The sequence below is a fragment of the Emys orbicularis genome, chromosome 4, assembly GCF_028017835.1.
Source record: "Emys orbicularis isolate rEmyOrb1 chromosome 4, rEmyOrb1.hap1, whole genome shotgun sequence".
NCBI classification, from domain to species: domain Eukaryota; kingdom Metazoa; phylum Chordata; order Testudines; family Emydidae; genus Emys; species Emys orbicularis.
The window spans coordinates 134164807-134191547 of NC_088686.1; the positions used below are offsets into that span (position 1 = coordinate 134164807).

General features: G+C 45.1%; 1 protein-coding gene across 1 annotated transcript in view; it reads right to left on the reverse strand.

The window, feature by feature from the left end:
- Positions 1 to 26741, reverse strand: part of BLTP3A (bridge-like lipid transfer protein family member 3A) — a 55422-nt gene that overhangs the window by 18365 nt on the left and 10316 nt on the right. The window contains exons 2-8 of the mRNA XM_065403661.1: positions 8493 to 8655; positions 7174 to 7212; positions 5320 to 5411; positions 3919 to 4108; positions 3214 to 3354; positions 2301 to 2471; positions 245 to 422 (exon numbers count right to left, since the gene is read on the reverse strand). Coding sequence (XP_065259733.1) covers positions 245 to 422; positions 2301 to 2471; positions 3214 to 3354; positions 3919 to 4108; positions 5320 to 5411; positions 7174 to 7212; positions 8493 to 8655 — 974 coding nt within the window. The remainder of the gene's footprint in view (positions 1 to 244; positions 423 to 2300; positions 2472 to 3213; positions 3355 to 3918; positions 4109 to 5319; positions 5412 to 7173; positions 7213 to 8492; positions 8656 to 26741) is intronic.

The following is a 26741-nucleotide window of genomic DNA, read 5'->3' on the forward strand; positions in this document are numbered from 1 at the left end:
AGTGAGAGGACTTCCATTCCTTCCCCTAGGAAGCTACACCACTCATGCAAGTCTCCTGGTACTCAGCACAGTGTCACCCCACAAAGGCTGAGCCACTAACACTTGCCTCACTGTGATATGCTAACACTGAACTAAGAAGTGCAGAATTACATGACTGTGCACATGTGAAAAAGAAGTACCCCCCACGATCTGGTTAATTTCTTTCTCCTCCAGGCTCTCCCTAGTGCTGCTCTTGGTCAGGTACCTGACTCCCGGGTGTGGCTGTCATCACAGATGTGCAGGTCCAGACGGGAGATGAATAGGTGGTAGGAGGACTCTTTCATGTCATACTTCTCAAAGTACTGGCTGATGCTGCGTGCATTCAGACTGCCTCCAAATGTCTGGGACCAGGACTGGTGGGCACTAGGAGCAGGTGGTGGGGTCTAGAATACACAAACATGTTCTGCAGGTACCAGTACATCATCAAAGGAAAATAGGGAAGCAGATTCTAGTGCACTGGAAACAGCCTAGGTTTACACCCCACAGTGGAAGAGGCTGAATAGCGCTCCCCAAATGAAAGGCCTTTGACCAGTGGTTCTAACACAGCATGTATAAGGAAAAAGCCAAACGTAACTGAACAACTAGAACTTATGATTATCAATTTGATCTTGAGCTTCCGTTTCTGCAGACACAGACTTTGCAACGCTTAATTCTATTGCAGTGACATCAATTGATTTATAATCAGTGGAGGCAACAAGGTCCAGTGGACAGGGTACCAAACAGGGAGTCAAGAGATATGTGTTCTATTCTAAGCTCTGCTGTGTGACCTTGGGAAGGCTCCATGCCTCAGTTTCCCAATCTCTAAAATGGGACTAATGATGTTCACTTATCTTTGGAAAATGCTTTCAAATCTATGGATGAAAAGGGCAATATTAGCATTATTATTTTAGCCTTCTCTCACCGCACCGTTTGCAAAAACCGTCTCTCCTGCAGTTCCTGCTATCTGGAGAAACATCCCTTTTCTCACCTCATGCTCTCTGGCTCTTTGCAAATCTCTGCTGAAAACATCTTTCATCCTTTGCCTTGTACCCCTTAATTTCACTTTCCCTCTACAGCAGTTATTTAAACATCTCTCTGTTATTTAATTTCACTGAGCATTTTGCAAAACTTCTTTTTAAACAAACATTTGCGAGGGTAAGGGGGGGGGAGTTCAAGGGCTAACGATAGAAGGAGGGTGTGAGAAACAGCTGGTTAGAGGTTCTGAAATACCAATAAGCTGTGTGTGCTGCAAACGAACAATACAAACATCTCTGAGCATTGGGAGCCCCCTTGCAGGATACTGGGAGAAAAAATAATGATCCTGAAATGGGATGATCGTGTTCTCCCCTGAGCACCCCGGATCATGATAATTTTTACAAGGTTGGAGTGCCCCCCACGTAGATTTTTATTTTGAGAAAGAAAGTAGGAGACAGGAACTACCTAGCAGAGGCCGAAGAGATTATTTCCAGGGTATATTCATTATCTGTTATTACCAAAACAAAATCAATGGGCCCCTTGACACCTTGTGATAGTCCTGCCTAGAGCAGAGGTTCTCAAACTGTGGGTCGGGACCCAAAAGTGGGTCGTGACCCCGTTTTAATGGGGTCGCCAGGGCTGGTGTTAAACTTGCTGGGGTCTGGGGCTGAAGCCAGAGCCCCACTGCCCAGGGCCAAAGCCCAAGTCCCACCACCCAGGGTTGAAGCTAAAGCCCTGGGCGGCAGGGCTCAGGTAACAGGCCCCCTGCCTGGGACTGAAGCCCTTGGGCTTGGGCTTTAGTCTCCCGCCTGGGGTGGCAGGGCTCCGCAAGCTCAGGCTTCAGTCCCCCCCTTCTGGGGTTGTGTAGTAATTTTAGTTGTCAGAAGGGGGTCGCAGTGCAATGAAGTTTGAGTACTGCTGGCCTAGAGGATCACAGAATTTTCCATCTTTTTCCCCAGACCGATTCTAGCCCATGACCATTTAAAAATATTCACTGATGCTTTTTGGTTTTGGGTGCAATGCCTTTAGGTCATGTTTTTCTCCCAGTGGTGACTCCATACCCATGTGTGCCTAACCTTGCATCAGCTAAGCTTTTAGAACTTCTCCCAGTGCTCACACCCATAAGGAGTGTTGACGGGACTTTTGGGAAGCTGCACAGCTTACAGCTTTCCTACCTCTTCCCATCATCAGAGAGCCCACTTGGCAGCAAGCACCCGTTTGTATGTGTATAAGGAGAATCCATGCTGCCTTTTCCATGTCTCTTCCTTTTTTCCCAGAATGCTCATGCTTGGGTGATGGCTGCTTACCAGGACAGGTTCTGGTGCCATACTCTTCCTCTGCTGGGCAGATTTCTCCATGGCTTCACTCAAGGACTCTGCATACTTCATCATGGCTTTCAGCTGAGAGTCTGTCAGCACCCAGAGCAAGTCGTCAAGGAGGAACATGAGCTTAGATGCCACCACGTTGCAATCTTTGGTCTGAGCCAACCAAAGAGAAAGCAGGGAGTTTAACGTAACAATTTTAACCTTACACATTTATTCTTCAGGGGAATTGTGGACTGTAGCAGCTGCAAAATGTGCCACTTTAGAAGTCATATGAGAGAAAATAGGGTAGAGGGAAGCCATTCATCTGACTGACAGGTGTCCAGGGTACCCCAATATTATTCAGGAGGATCTGTTGTCTCAACTGAGCACCAGGCTAGACAAATCCGTCTCCACCTAAGGAGGCATGTGTCCAACTGCACTAAAGGAAGGAGTGGAAATGCAGGAGGTTTATTCTTTCTAATTGACACTTCATCACCTTTCTCCTTCTCCTGTTTATAGTACAACTAAGCCTGGCAGTGATTTAAGTGCTCAGTAAAAGAGGACACAGCACAATTTTACATGAATGTGACTGAGGACTATTCACCCACTTGCCCTGCTGCATGCATTCCTGAACTAAGAAATGAGCTGTTCTGAGTATGCAAGGTAAGAACTCAGCGTGTACCTCACTGAAACCACAGAGCAATACAGCATCTAGGGCTCTGCTTTTGTGGAGAAAAAGCACAAGCACTGAGAAGGGAGGGCATGTGTACCTTCACCAGACACAGGAATAATTATCCCTCTCTGTGCCTTTTCTCGGTTCTGAGATTCAATTTAGTAAGGACGTTATTCCTGATCGGGGAGATGCAATCAGGACTTTACCATGCAAATCACTCCTGCTATCAGTGAAGATACTCACCCTTCTCTTGAGAGAAATTTGGATCCTGCCTTGATTGGTAATGAGCCTCAGAGGAGTGGTAGTGGGATCCTGATCACCATTGTCAGTGGCATCTGCCTCTATCCGAAGTGTCTGCCAGGTGAGCTCTTTAAATGTCAGAACCTACCCAGAGAGAGAGAGAGAGAGAGACCAGGAGACAAATAGGAAAATGCTGAGGATTTCACCAACTTCAAGACTTTAATGATAGATACGTTACACGGTAGCAGCGCATAGGCAAGAAAAGAAACAGACTTAGAAGTGGTGAAGGAAGAGACACCATCTTTCTTCTGGGATCCCTGTAATAAATGGAGGAGCTGCCCTGGGAGCATATAGTCCTTCCTCTACAGTGCAATCACAGCAGAGACTAGTGAAAACGTATTGATTGCAAGGGAGCTCACAGCTTCTCCAGTTTTTCATTCTCCCAGTAAGAAGATGCTAGGAAGAAGTATGATAGGGGACCACTGGCTATGGAAGAGTTCAGAGCGACTCCACTTCCTAGTGGATGCTTTAGACTGTGATGCAGAGGTCACTGAGGTTCCTTATAGCCAACCATACTGAGACCATGAGGTGAGAATTCAGAGAAGATGAACGACGGCCCCAAATCTGCCAGACCCTTCAGGGACCATGGAAGAAACCTAAATGGGACGCCCCCGTATGCTGCGTCTGCCAATGCAGAGAGGGTCTTACCTCTCCTCTATGAGCGTCAGTGATGCGGGTGAAACGTAGGTCGCTCTGCTGCCAGTTGGGATTCACGCTGTATCCTTGGAGCTGCCACAGTTCAAAAGAGGCGTGGAAGGCCTTGGAGTGAATCTTGATGGTGATGGAATTGACAACAACGAGCATTCCCTCCACAACTTTTTCGGCAAAGCCATACTCGCTGTAAAGAGAAGAACCCTCAAAATCATCATTCTATAAAAAGGGGCCCCAGTTCAGGCTGACCCAGTTGTAATAAACAACTGTCACAAAGGAGACCTAAGGTTCAGAAGCAGCCTAGCTCCACAGAGATGGGCTACCTCCAGGAGAAGTGCCATCACCTGTGCTCTAAGGCACCCCCTATTTGATAGGCTAGCCTCAGCCGTGGTTACAACTGAGTGTTCAAAGCCATCACCATGGTAGGCAGGGACAGAAGAAGAAGAGTAAATGATGGAGCAAGGGGTGGGCAAGGGGGTGCAGTGCACATGGAAGCTGAAGTTCAACTCCTGGAGTCTGCCTCTCACTCCCAAGGCCAGAGACAGAAATACTCCTGTCCCACACAACACTCCGGCGAGCACTGCTAGCTGATTCAGAAGAGACACGATTGTTAACGTAGCCACGAAGGAATATACAGAATGGGCAGAATGTGCTGAAACTGTTAGAGCTTCTGGGGCAGAGCCTCAGTGGCTTTGAAGTGTCATAGCTCTGTCAATGGACTTCCCAAAAAGATGAAAGCTCAACAGCCCAGTCAGGCACAATACAGTACAGAGTGAATATGGGGAATGCTTTGTGAGAGAGGATGTTACTTGTTTCTAGCCTGGAGGGGCAACATGAAAGCAGGAGCTGAGTCAGGACGGGGATAAAGGAGTGGTCAGGAGAGAAGTTTGGGTGGGGTGCTGGGAAATGTGACGGAGCACAGCCAGAGGAGAAGAACACAGGTGCAGGCCAGGCAGGAATTTCAGTGAAACTTTGGAAGCAAGGAGAAGATTTAGGTCTCTGCCAAAGATGAGGGAAATCAATGCAGATGTTCAGGAAGTGGGAAAGAGAGAGAGACTTTGCTAGAGGAGCAGGAAAGGATGGGGAGATGGGCTGCAATGAAGGAATCTTATTCACTGCTTCCTAACTGGAGGCTGGGAGCTGCAATGCAAAGCCTCTAGGGAACATGGCTTAAAGGAGCTGGGCAGTCTTAAGGATCTAGTCTAGGTCAACCCTGGCCAGCTGTACAAACTTCTGCCAAACCCTATCCCCATCTCACAGTTGAAAAGGCTGGGAGAAAACAATTCCTCTTTTTTATTGCAAGGTTCCTTCACTGCTCAGAATGGACAATCAGGGGTGCCTGTCCAACACAGATAATACAATGTCAAAAAACTAACTGTAGAGGTAGGGGATGCCAACCTTTGACCTGCAGCGAGAGCAATGGGAGACTGTCCATTGGGTGGCCGAGGCTCTTCACAGGTTCGCATCTCCACCTCCACCTTATCCAGGTACTGCAAACACAGCAAGGAAGAAGTAAGCATGACATTAAGACTCAGGATGAGCATTATGGCCCTAGGTTTGAAATACATAGGGGGTCACTGGAACTGCTGGGTCAAATACCAACAAGGTGGACTCCACCTTCCATCATTCTCAGGGAATTCACTGTGTGTGGATGGGTATTTCAAATGAGACCGTAAAAACCAAGGTCCCATCTGCTCTGCATGGACATTGAAAATCTCACAGGGTGCTTTTCATAAAAGTAAGGGGGTTGGCCAAGCATCCTTGACTAAAGTATCTATCTTTCTCCCCATTTCAACTTTGCGCCTGGCAGGTGCCCTCCACTCTCATGCAGCACTGCTGCTGATCCCTGTCATATCCCTTTGCCTGCAGCCCCTATGCAATCTGCTCACAGATGTCCACATTTCTACAGCTGGTCTGTAGCTGTGTTTGTGCAGCCTCTTCTTCCCACAGGCCCCAGAGACCCAATACTTCCTGTCTACTCCAGGCAGGAGCATGTCTAGTGTGTGGAGCTTGGCACAGGCGGCTGGGCAACTGCACACAATGAGGGTGAACTGCTAGTTCACCATCAAGTTGGGAGATCAGAAAAAAGCATTTAAAAAACCCATGGGGGGGTTTCAAGGTGGGGTCTGGCTTCCAGTCTCTGAGAGTGGAGTTTAAAGTTGTGGCCAGAGCAGTCACTGTTGTAGAGAAAGGAGCATTGTGGGACAGCTGCTGGAGGACTGTGAGGGTTGATACAGGTCATACAATATCTATGCTCGCACATTGACCTCAGTAGGTGAACCATGGCTCTATACCGTTCGGGGAGGTGATTTGACTGTGTGACTAACGGGTGCTTATATCAGCTGGAGACAAATTTGAGCATAGACACACGCACAAATAGGTCAACACAAATCGACCTAACTTCGTAGTGTAGACCAGGTCTCAGAGGTTGCTGCATTTCAGTGCTAATGTACACACAGTCCCCAAAGTATTTTGAGATCCACTGAGAAAAATCTATCACTGATTTCACATCTACTTGTAGAGAACACTCTTATTATACACTTGAGAGCAAGTTTAGCACCCTGGGACCAGTGGAAATGTCATCTGGGCAATTTTCACCATATCCCAGGAATTTGTACTCTTCCCTAGGGCTATCCAACAGTTGACCATAGGACAGCACAGCAACCTCAGAAAAGGCCTCAGGGTACGTCTACAATGCAAAAAAATCCAACAACCGTAAACCCCATGGCAGCCAGTCTCAGAGCCTGGGTCAACGGAGTCAGGCTCATGGGGCTCATGCTACGGCATTAAAAATACCACTGTAGACATTCCCTCCCTGGAGCTGGGCTATGAAATCCAACGAAAGGGGTAGGTCTCAGAGTGTGGGCTCCAGTCCCCCTCACTGGGTTTCAAAGCCAGGCTCCAGTCCAAGCAGAAATGTCGATACACTGCTATTTTTAGCCCCGTAGCACGAGCCCAAGTTAATTGGTCTGGGCTCTGAGACTTGCTGCTGTGGTGATTTTTTGCAGTGTAGACATACTCTTAGAGACAAAGACACTTCTATGAGACCTGGGTGTTAAAAAAAAAACATTCACATCTCACCTGACCTTAGAGAAGCCTCTGTGCAATGGGCTGGATTTGATCAGCAGCTGAGATGTTATGTCACAAAAGCTTCAACACCTCTAACAGTAAGAACCAATTGTCCCTTTGCAGGAACAATCCCTTAGCTAAGATTTATTACAAAGAAGGAAGAAGACTAAAACAAAATATTACCAGACAAATCGGGTGCGTCTTCAGTTTCGTCCACTGGATCTGTAGAGACAGAGCTCGAGTTGCAGAAGGTGCCTCAGTATGCATAGGTTTGAACGATTTCAGGGAGACACAGTCGAGCCCCCCTGAGATCAACTCACTTAAAGTCCTGCTGTGCTCTCAGAGTTGATCACATAAAAACAGCACTGTGACAATACAGGTTCACTATGTCTCACTGACTCCAGATCAAATGGGCTCCCACAGACAACTGAAAAGATGTTCAAACGACCTGCTGTGTAAGCCCAGTTTGGCTTTTGTATTTCAGGCCGAGTCTTTTCCTTCTCATGCATCATTACCAGTAATATATGCTCTGCAGCCCAAATTCAGATTTCACTTATGCATGAGCAACTCTGTTGTTTTTAATAGGTTTGTAATCAATTAATTGACGCTGTAACTGGAATTTAGTTTACAGTTCTGTAGATTATGCTCAAACCTGAATACAATCCATTTTACCCCCACTGACCTGTGTTTGCTCTGCAGTTCTAGGAGGAGCAAGAACTAATGCTTGTTACTAAACTGAGCAGATCCAACTCTGAATACATACAGGGAGCTGCTGAGATGAGTAAAAGGAGGCCATTTTTACTGTCATTTGGCAGAGCAGACCCACACTTTAACAGAAAGTCTTTTCCATATGCTAAATGCTTTTCCAATAATTTAGTGTAACTGTGTCTAACATCAGCTGAGGTTAAAACAAACAACTTCTCATTTAATGTCAACTGAAAAAATCCATTTCCTGACCCAAAAAGCACTTGGAACCAGATTTTCAAGATGAAGAGGCCCATTCTCTGTGCACAAGTGCAGCTGTGACTGCATGTGCAATTACTGCGATTATCCTAGCAAGCTGAGTAATTGTGGGTGCAGAGGGCCTAGCAAGTCGTTTTTCACATGCTTTTACCCAATTTGCACATGATTTCTGAAGTCTCCATTGCTGAAAATGTGACCTTTAAATAACAGTTCACTGCACAGAAACTCATGACATAAGCAGGTTTTCAAAGAATTTCAATCTGCGTTTATTTACACTTTAAATTCCTGTTTCAATCCAGTTTGGAGGTTTGTGTGAACAGTCAGGGCAACCTGGGATGGCTGTTTCACTCTTTCAGCATTAAAGAATAAGTCAGGGGCAGGAGGAAGGGGCAGGATATGCCTCGGCTACCACAATTTCATTTCCAGTTGAGAAAGCTGACATCCTTTATCAAAAGCCCCAGATAACATCAAATGCAGACTGACATTAAGTGGGCTGCATTGTGTTTGGAGGACACCATTAGCACGGTATCTCAACTCACCCGGATGGAAGCCTTGTTACAGTAGACACGGGTGATCGCTAGCCAGGTGGGCAGCTCCAACACATTCTGCAGCACCTCTTCATCCAGTTCCAGGTTGGTCAGCTGCCCCTGACCTTTCAGTGTGCTCAGGTTGATTTTGTCCGGAGAGAGATTCTTAGTAAACCTGTGGAGAAGAAGAGTTAAGAGGCAATATGACAACAACTTCCAATGTGTCTGTCTCTCCGTAGAGGAGGGTTATTTTGAGGGTAAACACCTCCCTATTGTTTGCAAAGCACCTCGCACACTCAGGGGACGAGAGAGAATAGGGACATCATAACACCACACACTGGGCAGACGATTGCATTTCTATAGTGCATTGTGTGAGCTGCCCTGCCAGTTTTGCAGTGTCCAGTTAGGCCCCGATTCCCGAACCAACTCCCATTGACTTCAATGGCAACTGGGTCAGTTCCCTAAAGAGTTATAAGTGCATTCGTCACCTAAGTACTATGGAGATTGGCCCACTATAAATACCTAAGAGAGAGAGAGAGAGAGAGAGAGAGAGAGAGAGAGAGAGAGAGAGAGAGAGAGAGAGAGAGAGAGAGAGAGAGAGAGAGAGAGAGAGAAGCAGTTTTGGTCCAATATTTACTTTTTTTTTTAATAATAAAGCGTAAGAGGGAGGGAGGTCACAAAATGATCAGACATCCCGCCCCACAGAAAAAATCTTCATTAAGCTCGAAATGAGGTTGCAAGAACATAGCCAAAACTAAAGGGGAAAAAAATAGAAAATTACAGTTTAAAATATAGGTGGGAAGGCAAGGTTGTTAGGTGTAACTTGGAATTTCTTGCCTTTCAGATGTTTTGATTATACGGAAGAGGGCAGAGTTAAAGCCACCCCAAAAAGTGTCTTCACCCTAGGCATCCTCCATATAAGCTATGACAAGTATTTTGGTGTCATAACTAGCTGACAGTTAAACCCTGGGTATCGTGACAGCTCAGCAAAGAAGCTTGGCAGGTGTCTTTAAGGCCCATATAATTTGGCATTTTAAATGTTTTAAATCAAATCAGGAGAGCGCACTGGAAAACCAGAAATTAATGTAACTGCATTAGGGCACAAAGAAAATGAAATTGACTAGAAACAAATGCAACTGGACAATAGTTTCACTCCCCAAGATAAGAAGCATGCAAAAACAATATTAAGAAAGTTATAGTATCAATGGTGGAGAGAGATTAGATCTGTTTTATTGATCGCTCATATTACTGTCACGGGGAAGTAAAGGATTTCAAATAAATTATTTTATCCATCTCTTTAAATACTAGTCTCACAGCCAAACCCATTCCTGTCCCTCATTAGTGAAGTTGATTCATGCTCACCAGTCTCCCAAGCTAAGAAACAGGGTTATACATGGTCAGTGAAACATCAGTGTGCCTGCACATAACATAATCCTTCACCCTGCTTCTCACTGACCAAGTCTGCCATGCCCTGCTTTTCTTCTAGCTACCATCAGCTGCTGATCTCTCCTGTCTCAATTTCCCCTCCCAAGAGGCTTTGCTGTTTCCAGATCTGCTGTATGCACCCTGGTGTCTTCAAATTCCAGACGTGCCACACGTTTGATGGATGAGAACAATTTGATTAAGGCCACAAAAGAGAGGTGCAAAGGATTCTGGGGCAAATCTGAAAGCACCCAGCTGAACTGGAAATACCAAGGATCCTTTTGGAAGAGTACTCAGGAGAGTTAGGGCAAGCAAAGATGAGGGCAATCTAGGAGGAAGGTAATGGTGAGCTGCAAAGAGCCCTGCATCAGCAGAATGAGCACAAATTGCAGCAGGATGCAGGATTTTTCTTCTTCTTCCCAATTGGGATGGCCCTGCCAAAAACTGGGATACTTGGCAGGTACATATTGGTGCATAAACAGGGAAGAAAACAAAAAGCCGCCATGCTGGATTCAGCTGTGTTAGAAATCTTGGAACGGTTCTTCCTCATGAATGAAATACACGTTTCCCGCCACCCGCTGGAAGGGTTCAGAAAAGCTTCGTTCCCGATGCCAGACACTTGCACTTGGAGGAATCTGCTTCCTCTGACCCACCAGGAGTAGCTCAGGGATGGGGGAGGGGAATTCAGAAGTTTGATAACAGAAATGGAAATTTACATAAATTCCTGAGTTAGTAAGACAATTTAGGTGACTCTGCTCCTTCACAAGGTTGCAAGATTTCTCATTCAGATAGTAAGTTTGTGAATAAAGTCAACAGAAAGAAGCTTAAAGTTTCCCATGGCTTTGGTCCAGCCAGTCCCCAAATTCCATCTACGCTGCAACAACCACAGTACTATATTGAAAGGCATGGCTATCCCTTGACACAAATAAAACACGGTTCAATCTCACAGCGTAGATGAGACTGAACCATGTTTTAATTGTGTTACTGAGTCGTAGGTCAGCCCTGCAAAGTCCAAAGCTGTGGTGCGTTTCAGGAATATGGTGCAATCCCATCTATGCCAAAAGAGAACGTTAGGATTTGACCATGTTGTAACCAGGTCCCTCAATATGCAGCCAGCCAGCCCTGTTTGGAGGCAGAGCCTGTTGAAGAGGTGTTTGGCCCTGGCAAAGGGGATTATCAGACCCAGCTGGAGAGGGGTTAGGTGGTTCCTATGAAGGACTGAAAGAGCTCAGTTGAAGAGAAGGCTGGAGGAAGTAGGGCAGCTCTTGTGGCAGGGGAGAGATGTAAGGGGAATGGCATGTGGGCCCCTACAGCCTGTATTGGTCAAGGAAATAGCTTGGTTTTGTGTTAATTTATGAGTTTTGGGTTTGAATAATAAACTGCCCTGAAAGAAGGGCTAGAACTAGACTTTGGGCATGGCATCAGTCCTTCCTGGGCTTGGGAGACAGGCCAGCAGCCTACCGTAGACTGGATCATGACCAGAGAAGTTGTATTTGCCTTGCCAGTATCTCACTGGGATGTCTGACTACATGGTTTCCTCCTCTGCACTAAAGGGAAGCCAGTGAAGGGCTGCAGCTTGCATAGCACCACAATGCCATGGGATTCAGAAAGAATGGATTGTTTCTGCCAGATGATTTACTCACTGCTCAAGCCAGAGCCATTTCGCACATTCCTCCATGCTAATTCTAATTCTGCACAGCGGCCCAGCAAGTGGTGGAAAAGAGGCTCCATTGTCAGCTAGAGCAGGATTAGATTCACACGTTAGTCACACGCTGCAGTTCTCTCACTTCCCTTTCCCTGCACTGGCCTGGCCGCATGTGCTGCCCCATTGTGCAAGACACAAAGACAGTCCTGAGCAACTGGGCCAGCAGCTGGGGGGATAACGAAGGTGGGAGGAAGAGGGGCTATGGTGCTGGTTTCATCAACCTCACCACAAGAGCGTAAATTGAACTGGGAAACTGGCTGGGATTAGTTGTTTATCAGCCAATCCAGAATTTCCTCCAGAACAATGTATTTATCCAAGTGAACATTGTGCCAGGGCAGAATCTGAAGCGAGGAGAGAAGCAGTTATGCATTTCACTGCAGCCAAAACACTCTCCTCCTCGTAGGAGAGACTGGGACTTGAGCAGTTGTGAGCTTGCCTGCTGCTTGTGTTTCCACACCATTCTCTGCAGTAATGATTTCTGCAGGGGAGGACTGCAGTATGAGACCTCTACAGACTTTAACCTGCCACGTAAGTTTTCTCCTTTCCAGACCTAACAAGCTAGTATATCAAACTGTTTGTCTCCCATCACATGACAGCATAACACACCTGTCACTGTCTCAGGCTCACACAGAGAGGCCATCCTCTTTACTTTAGACAAATATTTCCTCATTAAGCCAGAGGCAACCCTAATATAAAACACACATGAGAAGGCAGCTAAAATCAACACAGTTCTCAATTACTATATGGCAAAATCTGGTGTGTGTAAAATTACATATTCCAGCATGTGTGACATTCTACAGGTGACAGGTTCATTGGAGGAGCATAAACAATGATATCTTACATATCTGTAAGCAAAGAGAACTAAAAATCTCAAAGCATGACGCCTATCATCTGGTTCCTCATTGGGGACTGAGCCTGGGATCTCCAGAGATAAAGCATGAGCCTCTATGGCTTGAGCTAACAGATCAAGTCCTCTAACTGAGAGCCGCAGCAGAGTCATATCCTCTGTGAGTGGGCAGAGAGAACAATGTATAACACACGCTGACCAGTAGGATGCCAAGAGCACTTTGCAGACATTAAGTTGACATTGTAAGTCCAAGTCAAATAGACTAATTCTATAGATGGGGAGGAGGCGGCCCAGGGAGGTGCAAGGAACAGAAAACCAGCTCTCCTGACTTCTAGTCCTTAGCATACTTCCTCTGTTGAGACATGCTGCTCTCAACCGGTACAATAATGCAGCAGTGTTGGTTGTATCAGAATATTGCAGAGACAGAATACATTTATTGGACAATCATCAGCATCTCAGCCAGAGGCAGAGCTGAAATCTTCAAACTGACTCACTGATGTAGAGAGATATTAAATAAAGACAGATGAATACAAAGCAGGTTTTTAAAGACAAGTGTAGGGGCCACAAGGAGTCCTGCTGAACTGATATGAAGATGACCAGAGCCAATGTTGAAAGATTCTACGGAACAGTCCCTGTTAGCAGCCAAAATGAATATGAAATTTTAATTTACAGTGCCTGTGGAAGGGGGCTTGGGGAAGATTTAGGAACAAGGGAGCAATGTAAACAGTTACATGAACAGAGGATAGGTCAGTATGATGTCTTTAGCCAAACCTCATACTGCCATGTAAAGAAAGTGGAGTTTTGAAGCAGATCTAAGGCACCCTCAGCTCACTGGGTATGTCTAACATGGCAAGCAGAAACCCATGGCACCAAATCCACTGCAACAGACATGGGCTCATGGGGCTCATGCTACGGCATTAAATACAGCTGTGTAGATATTCGACTTTGGACTGGAGCTCGGGCTCTGAAGCTTAGGGAGGGTTTCACAGCCCAAACCGCAATGTCTACACAGCTATTTTAAGGGCAGTAGCATGAGCTTAAATCTGTAGTCCTGGGCTCTGAGACTCACTGCCATGGGTTTCTGTTTGCCATGTAGATGTACCCAATGAGACCAAGTGCCCTCACACTGGTTTCTAAGGTCCGGAGCAGGCCAATCGGAGAACGTAGCAAGTATCCCCCAACAAGCTGATCCCTACAACTTTATTAGCTGGAGATAGCGCTTTACCTAGCACCAGAAGGACTGGAGAGCCTGCAATATCCCCATACACCGTGGCCAGCTCCATGGTTCACAATGCACAATAAACCTGTCAAGTGTTCAAGCAGCAAGTGAGAGCTATTACATCAATGTGGGTGGAAAGCAGAGTGGGGCAGTCAGTCTTCAGATTGCTGCAGCTGAGAACACCTGAGGATTCCCCATGCAGCAATTAAAAAACACTGTTCCAAATATTGTGCCTGTCTTTGGAGGGAAAGATCTCAGACTGCTTAAGAGGTAGCATAAGATTATGTTACAGTAACAAACCAAAATATAACTGCGCAGTCTAGAGGAGCAGGGGATTTCCAGTCAGAACTCCTGGGTTCTATTACCAGCACCAGCACTGGGCAAATCACTTCTCTATGCATCGGTTTGCCCATCTGTAAAACGAAGTTACTATACCTACCTCACAGGGCTGTCTCAAGGATAAAGTAATTCTTTGCAAAGGGCTTTGAGATCCTCAGATGAAATAATTTTCAAATTCAAAATGTCATAACCAGGGTGGTGCATGGAAGTACAGCCGCAGGGAATTCAGAAAGATGCCTAATCTTCCCAGCAGCTTCAAAGGAAATGCTTTGATCAATCTCAGTGGAAGAAAGGTCCAATGACTGTGGATAGGATTTTAAACAAAGTTTGCTGGCAGACTCTCTCCATTCATGCTGAATGGCAGTACGATTTTTGGCAGCATGCATTGCTGGCTTGGATAAAAGTGAATGGAAATAGTTTGTGGCTGTTAAGAAAATTGACTGCATGGACTATTTCCATTTCTCTGTTTCCAAAGCTCTTTAATAGAGGACACGCAGTATTAGCCAGTACGTTCAAAGAACAACACTCTTCTTGGGCCTGCCAGGAACAAGATCAGCAAGAGCAACTCATACACACATACTCACTCTCTCTCTCTCAGTGACCGATACCATTTCATCCTCTCAAACATCACCTAGTAAAGGCAAGTCCAAATTTGATTTCCGGGGTGTGATGGTTTGGGTCACAGAGACCCCCTTGGGACTGCCACCTGATGCTCTGAGCCCGTTTTCCCTGGCAGCTTGTGACTTCAGTACCCTGTCTTGTTGAGCCAGATGCGCTAGCTTGCTGCAAACAGACCCAGGTCTGAATCACATCCCCCAAAAGCTGCAGGCTTAACTGAAAACAGCTTAAGAAGTGTACTTGTCTCCAGCACCCAGATACCCAGTTCCCAATGGGGTCCAAACTCCAAATAAATCCGTTTTACTGTGTATAAAGCTTATACAGGGTAAACTCAAATAGTCCGCCCTCTATAACACTGATAGAGAGATATGCACAGCTGTTTGCTCCCCCAGGAATTAATTACTTGCTCTGGGTTAATTAATAAGTAAAAAGTTATTTTATTAAATATAAAAAGTAGGATTTAAGTGGTTCCAAGTAATAACAGACAGAACAAAGTAAGTTACCAAGCAAAATAAAATAAAACACGCAAGTCTAAGCCTAATACATTAAGAAACTGATTACAGATAAAATCTCACCCTCAGAGATATTCCAATAAGCTTCTTTCACAGACTAGACTCCTTTCTAGTCTGAGCCAAATCCTTTCCCTGGGTACAGTCCTTGTTCCAGCTCAGGTGGTAGCTAGGGGATTTCTCATGACTGCAGCCCCCTTTGTTCTGTTCTACCCCCTTATATAGCTTTGGCACAAGGCAGGAATCTTTTGTCTTTTTGCATCCCCACCCCTCCTAAATGGAAAAGCCCCAGGTTTAAGATGGATTACAGTAACAGGTGACATGGTCACATGTCCTGTGAGACCCCAAGCCTTCATTCTTCCTGACCTGACTCACAGGAAGGCTTGCAAGTAAACAGAGCCATCTACAGTCAGTTGTCCTGGTTAATGGGAGCCATCAAGATTCCAAGCCACCATTAATGGCCCACACTTTGCATAATTACAATAGGACCTCAGAGTTGTATTTCATATTTCTAGTTTCAGATACAAGAATGATACATTTATACAAATTAGGATGACCACACTCAGTAGATTATAAGCTTTGTAATGATACCTTACAAGAGACCTTTTGCATGAAGCATATTCCAATTACATTATATTCACACTCATTAGCATATTTTCATAAAATCATATGGAGTGCAAAGTCACACGGGGTACGGGCTAAAACTCACTACCACAGTCCCCAGTATCCACAGAAAACTTTCAAATGGCTAAAGACTTTGATTGTCTTCTTAGCCATATCAACAGGAAACAGGAGACATAGGATCATAGTAGCTAGAGATGGATGTCCAGTCTTGTCCATGCCCCAGTGACTTATGTAGAACTGTTCCCTACAATCTATTTTCCAGTGCTTTGTCTAATCCGGCTTTAACCAATTCAAGTACTGGGGCTTCCAACAAGCCTTTGTGAGAATGAACAGATGCCACTGTTAGCAAATTTTCTCTCTCTCATCCCATTGCTCCTAATTATACTCCCACAGACCACCCTAAATAATCTCTCTCCTTCCTTAGCATTTAAACCTCCCTGTTTTCTGAATTGTCTCTGAATCAGCAGCATGTTTTTGGTAGTCATGTGCCCAGAACTGGATGCCATATTCTAGGTATGATTTTCCCACGCCCCAATGCCAAGCCCTGAAGTGGAGGAGGAAAGAGGCCTGTGGGAGCAGCTGTTTTTAAAGATAAACTAGCAGGATAAGATAACAGATAAAACACTGCCTATATGGTTTAAAATCCTGTTTAAGACACAGTGGTTTACTTGGATTTGGGCTGTAAGAGCACAGTTCTTTGGGAAAAAGATTTCTTGGGTGGTTTCTGAACTCCTGATGTTTTAGCTTTCATTTGCTTTAGAGAGTCTTTTGTCTGTTTTTTGGCAGGGAAAAAAACAGGAGCATCAACCTCGCTCTTCCATCGTTAACTTTAAAAGGATATCAAAGGTGGGGATTTCATTACTCAGAGAACTAGTATCCAATTCATCTCCTTATACATCTAGTCAGAAACCTACTTATTGCAAGAGAAAGTTTAGCCAAAGTTGATTGCTGGCCTGAAGCTAGTCTATAGCATTAACACATGTAGAAATCAATATCCTCATTTGTAACTGTCCGGCAGGTGCAGCACTGTCTACAATTGAGCAAGTATTTCCCCTGCAGGTAGGAAGGATTAGATTAAAAAGTATCAGAACGGGATGTCTTAAAGCATAATTCTGATCTCCTTCTGCTCATCAGCTCTTGGTCCCTTCCCATTATCTTGACACTGCTGGTGCAAGAGCATTCTCCTTTGCAGGTCCTGCCATCTGAAAATACACTTGCTATCTCTCTAGTCTCCTCTCATCTCAATTTCGTCTCCCACTGCTATTCTGTAACTATCATATGTAACAAGCATCTAAATATATCTATTTCTATTAATAGTTTTGTAACTATGGATAAATGTGAGGCAGTGATTAGTTATACACTGTATGACAGATGCCCCTGATTTTAATTTAGATAGCTACAGGATCGGATAATATATTGGCAGATGTATTTAATTATTACCCACAACACTTACTACTGTTACAGAGTAGCAGATGGAGAAGATATTGAAGTGTGAATAACAGAAGGAACAGGGTAAATTTTCAGCAGAGATCAGTAAAGAGATGGAGAGAGAGAGCAGAAGGGAAGCTGCTTTTGATGTTAGGAGATGCAGAAGAAAAGGCTCTTCTGTTAACAGTGGTGAGCTTATGGGAAGGGACCGAGAGTTCCTTCCTTAATTTGAAACACAAACACAGTATTTAAACACTTATATCAGCAGACAAAATAGAGAATAGTAGAAGTTAGAAATGGAGGAAATCAATTTAATCATATCCAGTCATTCCCTGGACAATGCGGGATTATACCCTACATAGCATATTCCCCAGTGTCTTGTCTAGTCATGCTTTGTGCCACACAATGGGATTTCCATACTTCTCTGGGGAGACTATTTCACGATCACATCTCTCACGCATAGGACATTTCCCTCATATTAAGTCTCATTATCTCTAGAGCCAAGAATCACACTCGGCAAGAAGGTTCATCGCTGGTAGAGGAAAACATCAATAATTGTAAAACACAGACAAACTTTCCAGGAAAACAGCAGCAGAAGCTTCAGATATAATAAATACAATGAATTTGGGAGAGCGTCTGAGTGGGGAACTAACCTTAGTTTTGGAAGGAATAAAACTGGGCCAGAGGCCAAAATTCCTTTGAAGAGGGGGAAAGCAGTAACTTGAAAGGCACTACAATACACAGGAGGAAGAACTAACACCACAATTCAGAGGAGAGAAACCATTTTACTAACTCAGGCTTTCAGCACAATATTGCAGCAATCTGTCCACTAAGAACACATGGGATCACTCAATGCAAGAGTTAGAGATTTCAGGCTGAGCACAAGGAAGAGAAATATGCTTAATTAGTATTAGATTCGGCTAATTAGTATTAGATATCTAATGCTAATACTTACATTACTGTAGTCAGTATCACATTAACCTAATTAATCAATCTATTTAGAATTAAATGAAACCAATTAGTATCAGATCAATTAGTTCTTTGGAAAATGGAAAGCACCAAGTTATTAATAATACTTATCACTTCCACAGTGATATTCATTTACAAACCATTAACTAATCCAATGCACCCCAGAAGGCAGGCTAGTACTATTAGCCCAATTTTACAGATGAGGAAAAAAGAGAAAAGTTAAGTGACAAGGTCATACAAGGAGTGAGTGTCAGTGCTAGGTAAATGGCCCAGGAGCTCCTGGCTGCCAGTCCTGTGCTTAGTGCATGCTACTCCACAAGGATAAGGAAGTTACTTTTAGCATTTAATTTGGACATGTATAAGATGCTTTCAGGAAGTGTCACCTCTTCTCCATACTCCATTCAATAGTGTGACGGGAGTTGGGTTTCTTGCCTACAGTTCTGGAAGGATGGGGAATCTTTACCCTGATTCATGATGCAGTCTCCAGTCAGAGGATTCTGCCATGATTAACTCCAGTGGGGGAAATAGGGCGCTAGGACTGTAATAAGTTCCAAAGTGACTTTGCGCTTAGAGAGATACTCCACTCCCTCTTTTACTCTCAGAAATAAAAGAAAGTTTGGGTTTCAGAGCCTTGGTTTTAGAGAGTACCCAGAGATATGGTGTTTTTTTTAAACAATTAACAAAATTATCCAAAACACAGGACTTGGTGGTGATGGGAGACTTCAACTACCTAGACATCTGCTGGAAAAATAATGCAGCAGGGCACAGATTATCCAACAAGTTCTTGGAATGCCCAGGAGACAACTTTTTGTTGCAGAAGGTGGAGAAATCAACTAGAGGAAAGGCTGTTCTAGATTTGACTTTGACATATAGGGAGGAACTGGTTAAGAATTTGAAGGTGGAAGGCAGCCTGGGTGAAAACGATCATGAAATGAGAGAGTTCATGATTCTAAGGAATGGTTGGAGGGAAAACCGCAGAATAAAGACAATTGATTTCAAGAAGGCAGACTTTTAGCAAACTCAGAGAATTGGTAGTTAAGATCCCATGAGAAGAAAGTGTAAGAGAAAAAAAAAGAGTTCAGGAGAGTTGGTAGTTTTTTAAAGAACCATTATTAAGGGCACAAGAGCAAACTATCCCAATGCATAGGAAAGACAGGAAGTGTAGTAAGAGACCACGTTGGGTTAACCGGGAGATCTTACGACCTGAAACTCAAGAGAGTCATACAAAAAGTGGAAACTAGGTCAAATTATGAAAGATTAATATTAAAAAAAAAAAACAGCACAAGCATGTAGGGACAAAATTAAAAAGGCCAAGGCACAAAACAAGGTTAAACTAGCTAGGGGCATAAAGAGTAACAAGAAAACATTTTACAAATACATTAGAAGCAAGATAAAGACAAAAGACCAGGTTAGCCCATTACTCAATGAGGAGGGAAAGACAAGAACAGAAAACACAGCAATGGCCAAAGTGATAAATGCCTTTTTTGTTTCAGTTAGCAGTGATCAGACGACTAACATAATGAAAATCAGTGGGGTTGGATCTGAAGCTAAAATAGGAAAAGAACAAGATAAGAATTACTTAGACAAGTTAGATGTCTTCTCTGAGCCATTAGCGATTATCTCTGACAACTCATGGAGAACAGGAGAGATCCCAGAGGACTGGAAAAGGGCAAATATAGTACCTATCTATAAAAAGGGGAATAAGAACAACCCAGGCAATTATAGATCAGTCAGCTTAACTTTGGTACCTGGAAAGATAATGGAGCAAATAATCAAACAATTAATTTGTAAGCACCTAGAAATCATATGGTAATAAGTAACAGTTCACATGGATTTGTCAAGAACAAATCATGTCAAACCAACCTAATATCCTTCTTTGACAGGGTAACAAGCCCTGTGGATAAGGGGAAAAGCAGTAGATGTGATACATCTTGACTATAAGGAAGGCTTTTGCTACTGGATCACATGACCGTCTCAAACAAAATAGGGAAATATAGCCTAGACAAGCCTACTATAAGATGGGTACACAACTGGTTGGAAAAAACATACTCAGAGAGTAGTTATCAATGGTTTACAAAGGCTGGTGTATATCCACTTTCCATTGATGAAGTGGTGAACCAATTAATAAATTTGCATTGCTCAAGAAAGGGTCTTGAGCAGTGCAAGACAGTATATCCTTGAGGTACAAGGCTGGGAGCTGGGGGGATTTGGCTCTGGGAGCATTCATGCAATCTAGCTGGGTGTGGGGCTCCATATGCTGTTGTGCTGAGCAATCACAGCACCTGGAGGGGTTTTCTGCTTGTCACTAGCAAAGCATTGAGAGAGACAGCCCAGGCTGGAGAGTTAAGGGGGCACAGTGGTCCCATGGTCCCAGGCTGCACCCCAGGGATCCCATCACAGGGAGATTTAGTTTAGACATTAGGAAAAACTTCCTAAATGTAAGATAGTTAAGCACTGGAACAAATTGGAATTTCCTTTATTGGAAGTTTTTAAGAATAGGTTAGACAAACACATGGCAGGGATAGTATAATACTTAGTCCTGCCTCAGTGCAGAGGACTGGACTAGATGACCTATTAAGGTCCCTTCAAGTTCTATATTTTTATGATTTCTGTGGTTACACTAGACCAGGGGTCGGCAACCTATGGCACGCGTGCCAAACACGGCACGCGAGCCGATTTTGAGTGGCACGCTGCCTGCCCGGTGAGGAGGAGGAGGAGGGGCTGGAAAGCGCCACGCTGGGGGAAGAAGCGGGGGAGGGGGGAAGCTTGGCTGCCGAAGGACCAAGCTTCTGCCTCCTGCCCCGGCAGGGGAGAGCGGTGTGTGTGGAGTCCCGGCCCCCCGCCCCACTCAGCCCCCACCCGCCCACCGCTCTCCCCTGCGGGGGCAGGAGGCAGAAGCTTGGTCCTGCGGCAACCAAGCTTCCCTCCTCCCCCGCTTCTTCCCACAGCTTGGTGCATTCCGGCCCCTCTGCCCCTCCTCCTCCCTCTCCCTGCCCGCGATGGCCCTTGCGAGGGGGAGGGGGAAGAGCGGGAGCGTGCACACAGCTCCATAGAGCAGGCAGAGAGAGGTAGGGACGGGCCTGGGGGAAGGGGGTGGAACAGGGCATATCCCTCCCAGCCCCCTGCCATGAGCCGCTCAGGGCAGGGAGCACCCCCACGAGCCGAGCACCCCAGCCTTCTGCCCTGCACCTCCCACCCACCCCCAGCCCTCTGCCCTGACCTCGAGTTGCCCCCAACACCCAGCCTTCTGCCCTGCACCTGCACACACACCCCAGCCCTCTGCCCTGAACCCCCCCCACACCCAGCCTTCTGCCCTGCACCTCCATACACCCCCAGCCGTCTGCCCTGACCTCCCCCCAACACCCAGCCTTCTGCCCTGCATCTCCACACACACCCCAGCCCTCTGCCCTGACCTCGAGTCACCCCCAACACCCAGCCTTCTGCCCTGCACCTCCACACACACCCCAGCCCTCTGCCCTGCACCTCCACACACACCCCAGCCCTCTGCCCTGACCTCGAGTCCCCCCCAACACCCAGCCTTCTGCCCTGCACCTCCACACACCCCTCTGCCCTGAACCCCCCCCCAACACCCAGCCTTCTGCCCTGCACCTCCACACACACCCCAGCCCTCTGCCCTGACCTCGAGTCGCCCCGCTCAGCCCGCTGCAGGCCTAGGTGAACAGAACCCCAGGCTGGAAGCGGTCTGAGCAGGCTGGCAGCGTAAGATCAGCATTTTAATTTAATTTTAAATGAAGCTTCTTAAACATTTTGAAAACCTTGTTTACTTTACATACAACAATAGTTTAGTTATATAATATAGACTTATAGAGAGAGACCTTCTAAAAAACGTTAACATGTATTACCGGCACGCGAAACCTTAAATTAAAGTGAATAAATGAAGACTCGGCACACCACTTCTGAAAGGTTGCCTACCCCTGCACTAGACAGATTGTTCTGGCTCTTAGGTCACAGCAGGGAGCTAGGTGATGCAGTAAGTAAACACACTCCCTTTTCATCTACCTACACATCTGACTAGTGCCTTGTGTACACAGAAAAGTTATACCAGCCTAAGGTACGGTGTGATCTGAATCACTAGAGTAATACTGCTAGAACTCCCTTGGTGGGCACACTTTTTCTGGTTTAAGAATGCCTGTTTGTTTGTTTAGCTTATGTCTCTTTGGAAGGGGTTAAACTAAACCAGAAAAAAACAAAAACAAAAAAAACCCTCAAACTCAAACAGGAGTGTCCACCCAGGGAATTATACGGTAGAATTACATTAGTGTAACTGCACCATTATAACTGGTAAAACTTTCTATGTAGACAAGCTCCTAGGTCATAATGCAGCAAGCCTGGTGGCTCACCCTGATCTATCCACAGCTGATGGTCTCTGCTCAGCATTCAGCACTGGATTAGCAGGTGCATTGCAGCAAGGCAGGATTACAATACACTGACAAATCTGTGTGAAGGATGCTTTAACACCATACCTGCCTGCACCACAATTGGCTCTTGGTTATCAGGGTTATCAGTCTCTCTGTTTCATGGGCACCACATTCATCTAACTTAAATAAAAGCCTAGCCACTAAACTCTCCAAGGCAAATTATTCAGCTTCACCTGCATTGTGGAATGTTCGCCTACCCTGCCCAAATCCATTCAGCAGTTAGCTCTCCGAACTCCAGGAATATCACTAGTGCTATTCTCTGCTGTGACTGTTGGACTGCAAGATGATGACTAAAACCAAAAGGAATTGAAAATCCAGTTCAAAGTTCAACCTACGAAAGAAACCATGGTTTCCAAACACGCTGGGGAAAAGACAGAACCGTTGTACAGTGTAACCTGGTATGTTCACCTATCACAGAGTGTGTCTCCCCCACGCATACATCCACTCACTTAGTCCCTTTTAGACCGTCTCTCTTCCTGGGTAGGAACAGTTAATCAGGGCTGCGTATGCTGGAACTTTATGGAGGCTCCAGCTCAAGCACACGCTGTACAAAACACACAGCAAACTCCTTCCTCACCAGAAGGAGACTTGTGCAACAGGCCACAAATTAATCTGAAAAAAAGAGAGTCTTGCCAGGGTTGACACATGCACTTGTTGAGGAGATGTTTTGCTATTTTGAGTCCATCAGTTGGAAGCTCGATAGTCTTTAAATGCCAACCACTCCACGTCCAGAAGTTTGGAATGCAAAGAGTGTTCAGCTGCCAGGGTGTTTCCCAAGACTAAACCCCAAGCAAATAATAGCACACAAGCGAAGACAACAAGAAAGCAGGGCATAAGCTGGGGAATTTTACACCACCTTTGCTCCTTTATGGTAGTTGGAAGCCCCACCTCCAAGATTTTGAGCGACTCTATTTTGCAATCTGATTCCCCTTGCAATTTATTTCCACCCACTGGAAATTAAAGGCTATTGTGTAATTTAGATTCAATACAACGGTTGGGCGGGAAGTGAAGGCAGAAGAACAAGTCCAGGCAAAATACTACAAGAGCAGGGAATGGGAATCAGGATCACTGAATTCCATCCTAGCTCTGTGATTTTGAACAACTTCCCTCACCTCATGGTTGCTTTGTTTTCTCATCTGTAAAACAGGGACAGTACCTATCACACAAGGAGGCCGGTAGGCTTATAATGAATCACTATTAGTAAAGCACTACTGTGCATGTGTGCATATATACACACCGTACACTTTGCCCTATATAACGTATAAAGTATTTTGTGGTACGTGCCAACTATTAATACAATCATGCAAACGGTTGGTAAATATTAGTCATTTGGGGGGAAATAAGCAGGGGTACAAGGAACGTTAGTGACTTGTACAAAGCTGCACTATAAGTCAGTGTCAGAGCTGGGAACTGAACCCAGGAGTTTCTGCCTCCTGCATTGCAGAAGTTCAAATTATTCTCTCTCACAATAAGTCTCCTTCTAACTTGCCAGATAGAGTGCACATTCCTCTACGCGGCTTTGTGATTTAGGTGGAAGTGGTTTGAGACTATCAAGAGCCAAGCTGTAGATACCTGCGTTGCAGAACTGTCAGTTTAGCTCTTCTGATGGACGACCGTGCAGTACATTTCCGATTTTAAAGATAACTTTATACGGAAGAAAGCATGCGCTGTCATGTGTGCACACTCTTCCCCCACCCATTGACCACAAGTAGCAGCAGCTACTTTCCCCAGCATGTGATCTGGGGTCTGTATTTGCATGAAGAATTAATCAATATAAGGGGGGGGGGCGGAAAACAGGACTGAAAGCCACCCACACTGTAACAAAAGTAGTAGTTACCAAAGCATATCCCGAAAAGCTCTGCATCCACAGTCCTGCATGTATTGCTGGAAAGAGGTATGCGGGAATTTAAGAGACTGAAGCCTATAAACTAGCGGTTCTCAAACTGAGGTCCACAGCTCACCAGTTACTTTGACAGCTCTTCCTTCAGAATGAAGTATTGCTAGAATCAATGTGACAGTGTACTGGGGAGTGGAGGGTTGAAATATATGGTTAACAATAGTCTCTCTCTCTTATGAAATGGACTGAAGAGACCCTTGCTTTGAACTCTACCTGAAAATGTTTCCATTCTCTAATGTTTCTAAATCTATATTCAGAGCAATATACAAATGTTAACGAGTTAATTCTCTCACCATTAGGATGAGGCAAGTAAGTATTATCCCTATTATACACCTGAGGAAACTGAGGCAGAGAGCTGAAGTGACTTTCCCAAAACCACACAGCACATCACTATGGGCCAGGTTTACCAGACATCATCTCCTTAACTCCCTGAAAAGAAGAGAGGCATTATTCCCATCTGTCAGATAGGTAAATAACACAAGACCAGCCTTCTTGAGAGACCATCCATTGCCCTGCATCCTTGTCACAGCATTAAAAACAGCAGGTGCAGAACTGCTGACCATCTTGTGGTATTGTCTCAAGGGGACAGGAAGTAGGGGCTTTTGCAACAAAAACTGGAGATTCTGGAATCCTCCCCTACTTTACAGAGACCGGCATCCTTCAAAGAGAAGACTCCAAACATTTGCATCTCTGCTTCCATTCTCTGTTGTGGGGTGGATGCAAACTGTTTCAGGGTGGGCTGCAGAATTTATTTTTGGTTTTCCATTGGCTTCTGCTTCAAGATTTATTGCTCAGGCCATGTTTCTTTTTATTGTAACTTATGTTTTGTTTCATTTGGGGCACAAGGCATCTTACCAGCTGGTTCAGAAGCACAGCACGTTGAAAAAGCAGTAATGTGATGCTTTTGCAGAAGGGAAACTTCCATTCCACTAATAATTTATCATCAATTTTTAACTGCTGGAAGCTTTGTGGTTTTACACACTTCCCCATAGCTGTAACAGCTATTTTAGGCAAGTTGTGGTTCCCATCTTAATGAGGAGCTGTAAATTCCTCAGATACTGAAGGAGGGTATAAAAGGTGCTGAAGCTGAGACCGCCTTTCTTGTGGGTTACAGCGTTATCTTGAATTCCAGTGGTGTGACAGTGCAGGATGAATCTGCACTGCAGGCAAAGTGAGATATTTAAAGCCCAATGCATTATGGCTAAAGTCTTCTCCAGAAGCCTGAGGTGAGAAGCTGTTACTGTACCATACAAAAGGCAAGGAGACAACTTCAGGCTCAGAGAACAAAGATCCTTTCTGAGCTACGGTAGCATAAAATATTTTACTTTGTATATTTTAATTAGTGTATTTAGCTCTGGGAAGAGGTGCTAGATTGAGAGCCCGGGAGACTGAAGGTCTCTTTTTCCACAGGGCACATAAGTGACATAGGCTTTCCGACACTGGCCACCTGTGGGCCCCAACCTTGACTTGAGATGAGCCATTTCTAGGAATGGGACGGGAATTGGTCAATTCAGTCATTAGCCTCTCTGCTGGGACTATCAAAAAGAGGGACACAATGCCAAAAGTGATCAATTTTGAGACATGGATACCCATTCATTTATAAGTGGAGCGAGTCTCCAGAGTTCATTTCACATAGAGCATTGCATGATAACACAATGGTAAGGACTTTCAATCGCTACTCAACTGGATTGGTTTCAAGCAGGTTATAGAGGTGAAAGACTGTACAAGTCCCACTACCAATTCTCTGCAGCAGAAGTCCTGCTTGCTTTTAGTCTGTTGCTGTCCAGCTGCATTGTGTCAGGTAGCAAAAGTCCATATGGAAATAGCTCTCCTACAAACAGCTAGTAAAGGAAATAGGCATTTCAATATCTGCAGATTAGACCAAGGGCAGAATGCAGTTTCATCTCTGGATTGAACTAGATTTCAAACTGCACAGTCAGAGGTGCTGTTTTGGTGAGCACCTTCCATTACTTCAAGGGGCCAAATAAGATGACCAGTATCAGACCATTCCAAGGACTGATCCATTAAACTAAAGCAGTGCATTTCCAGTTAGCTTAAAGCATGAGCGGGGGGGGGGGGAACTAAAAGGGTTATAAGGTGAATAAATAACATCTTGCAATTACATTGCACCTCTCAGCCTCAAGGACCCTGAAGCACTTTACCAACCACACATGCAGTAGTCACTTCAACCACCACCAAAAGGCAACCACCCGAGGGTGGCATGCAGCAGTTGCTTACGAGCACA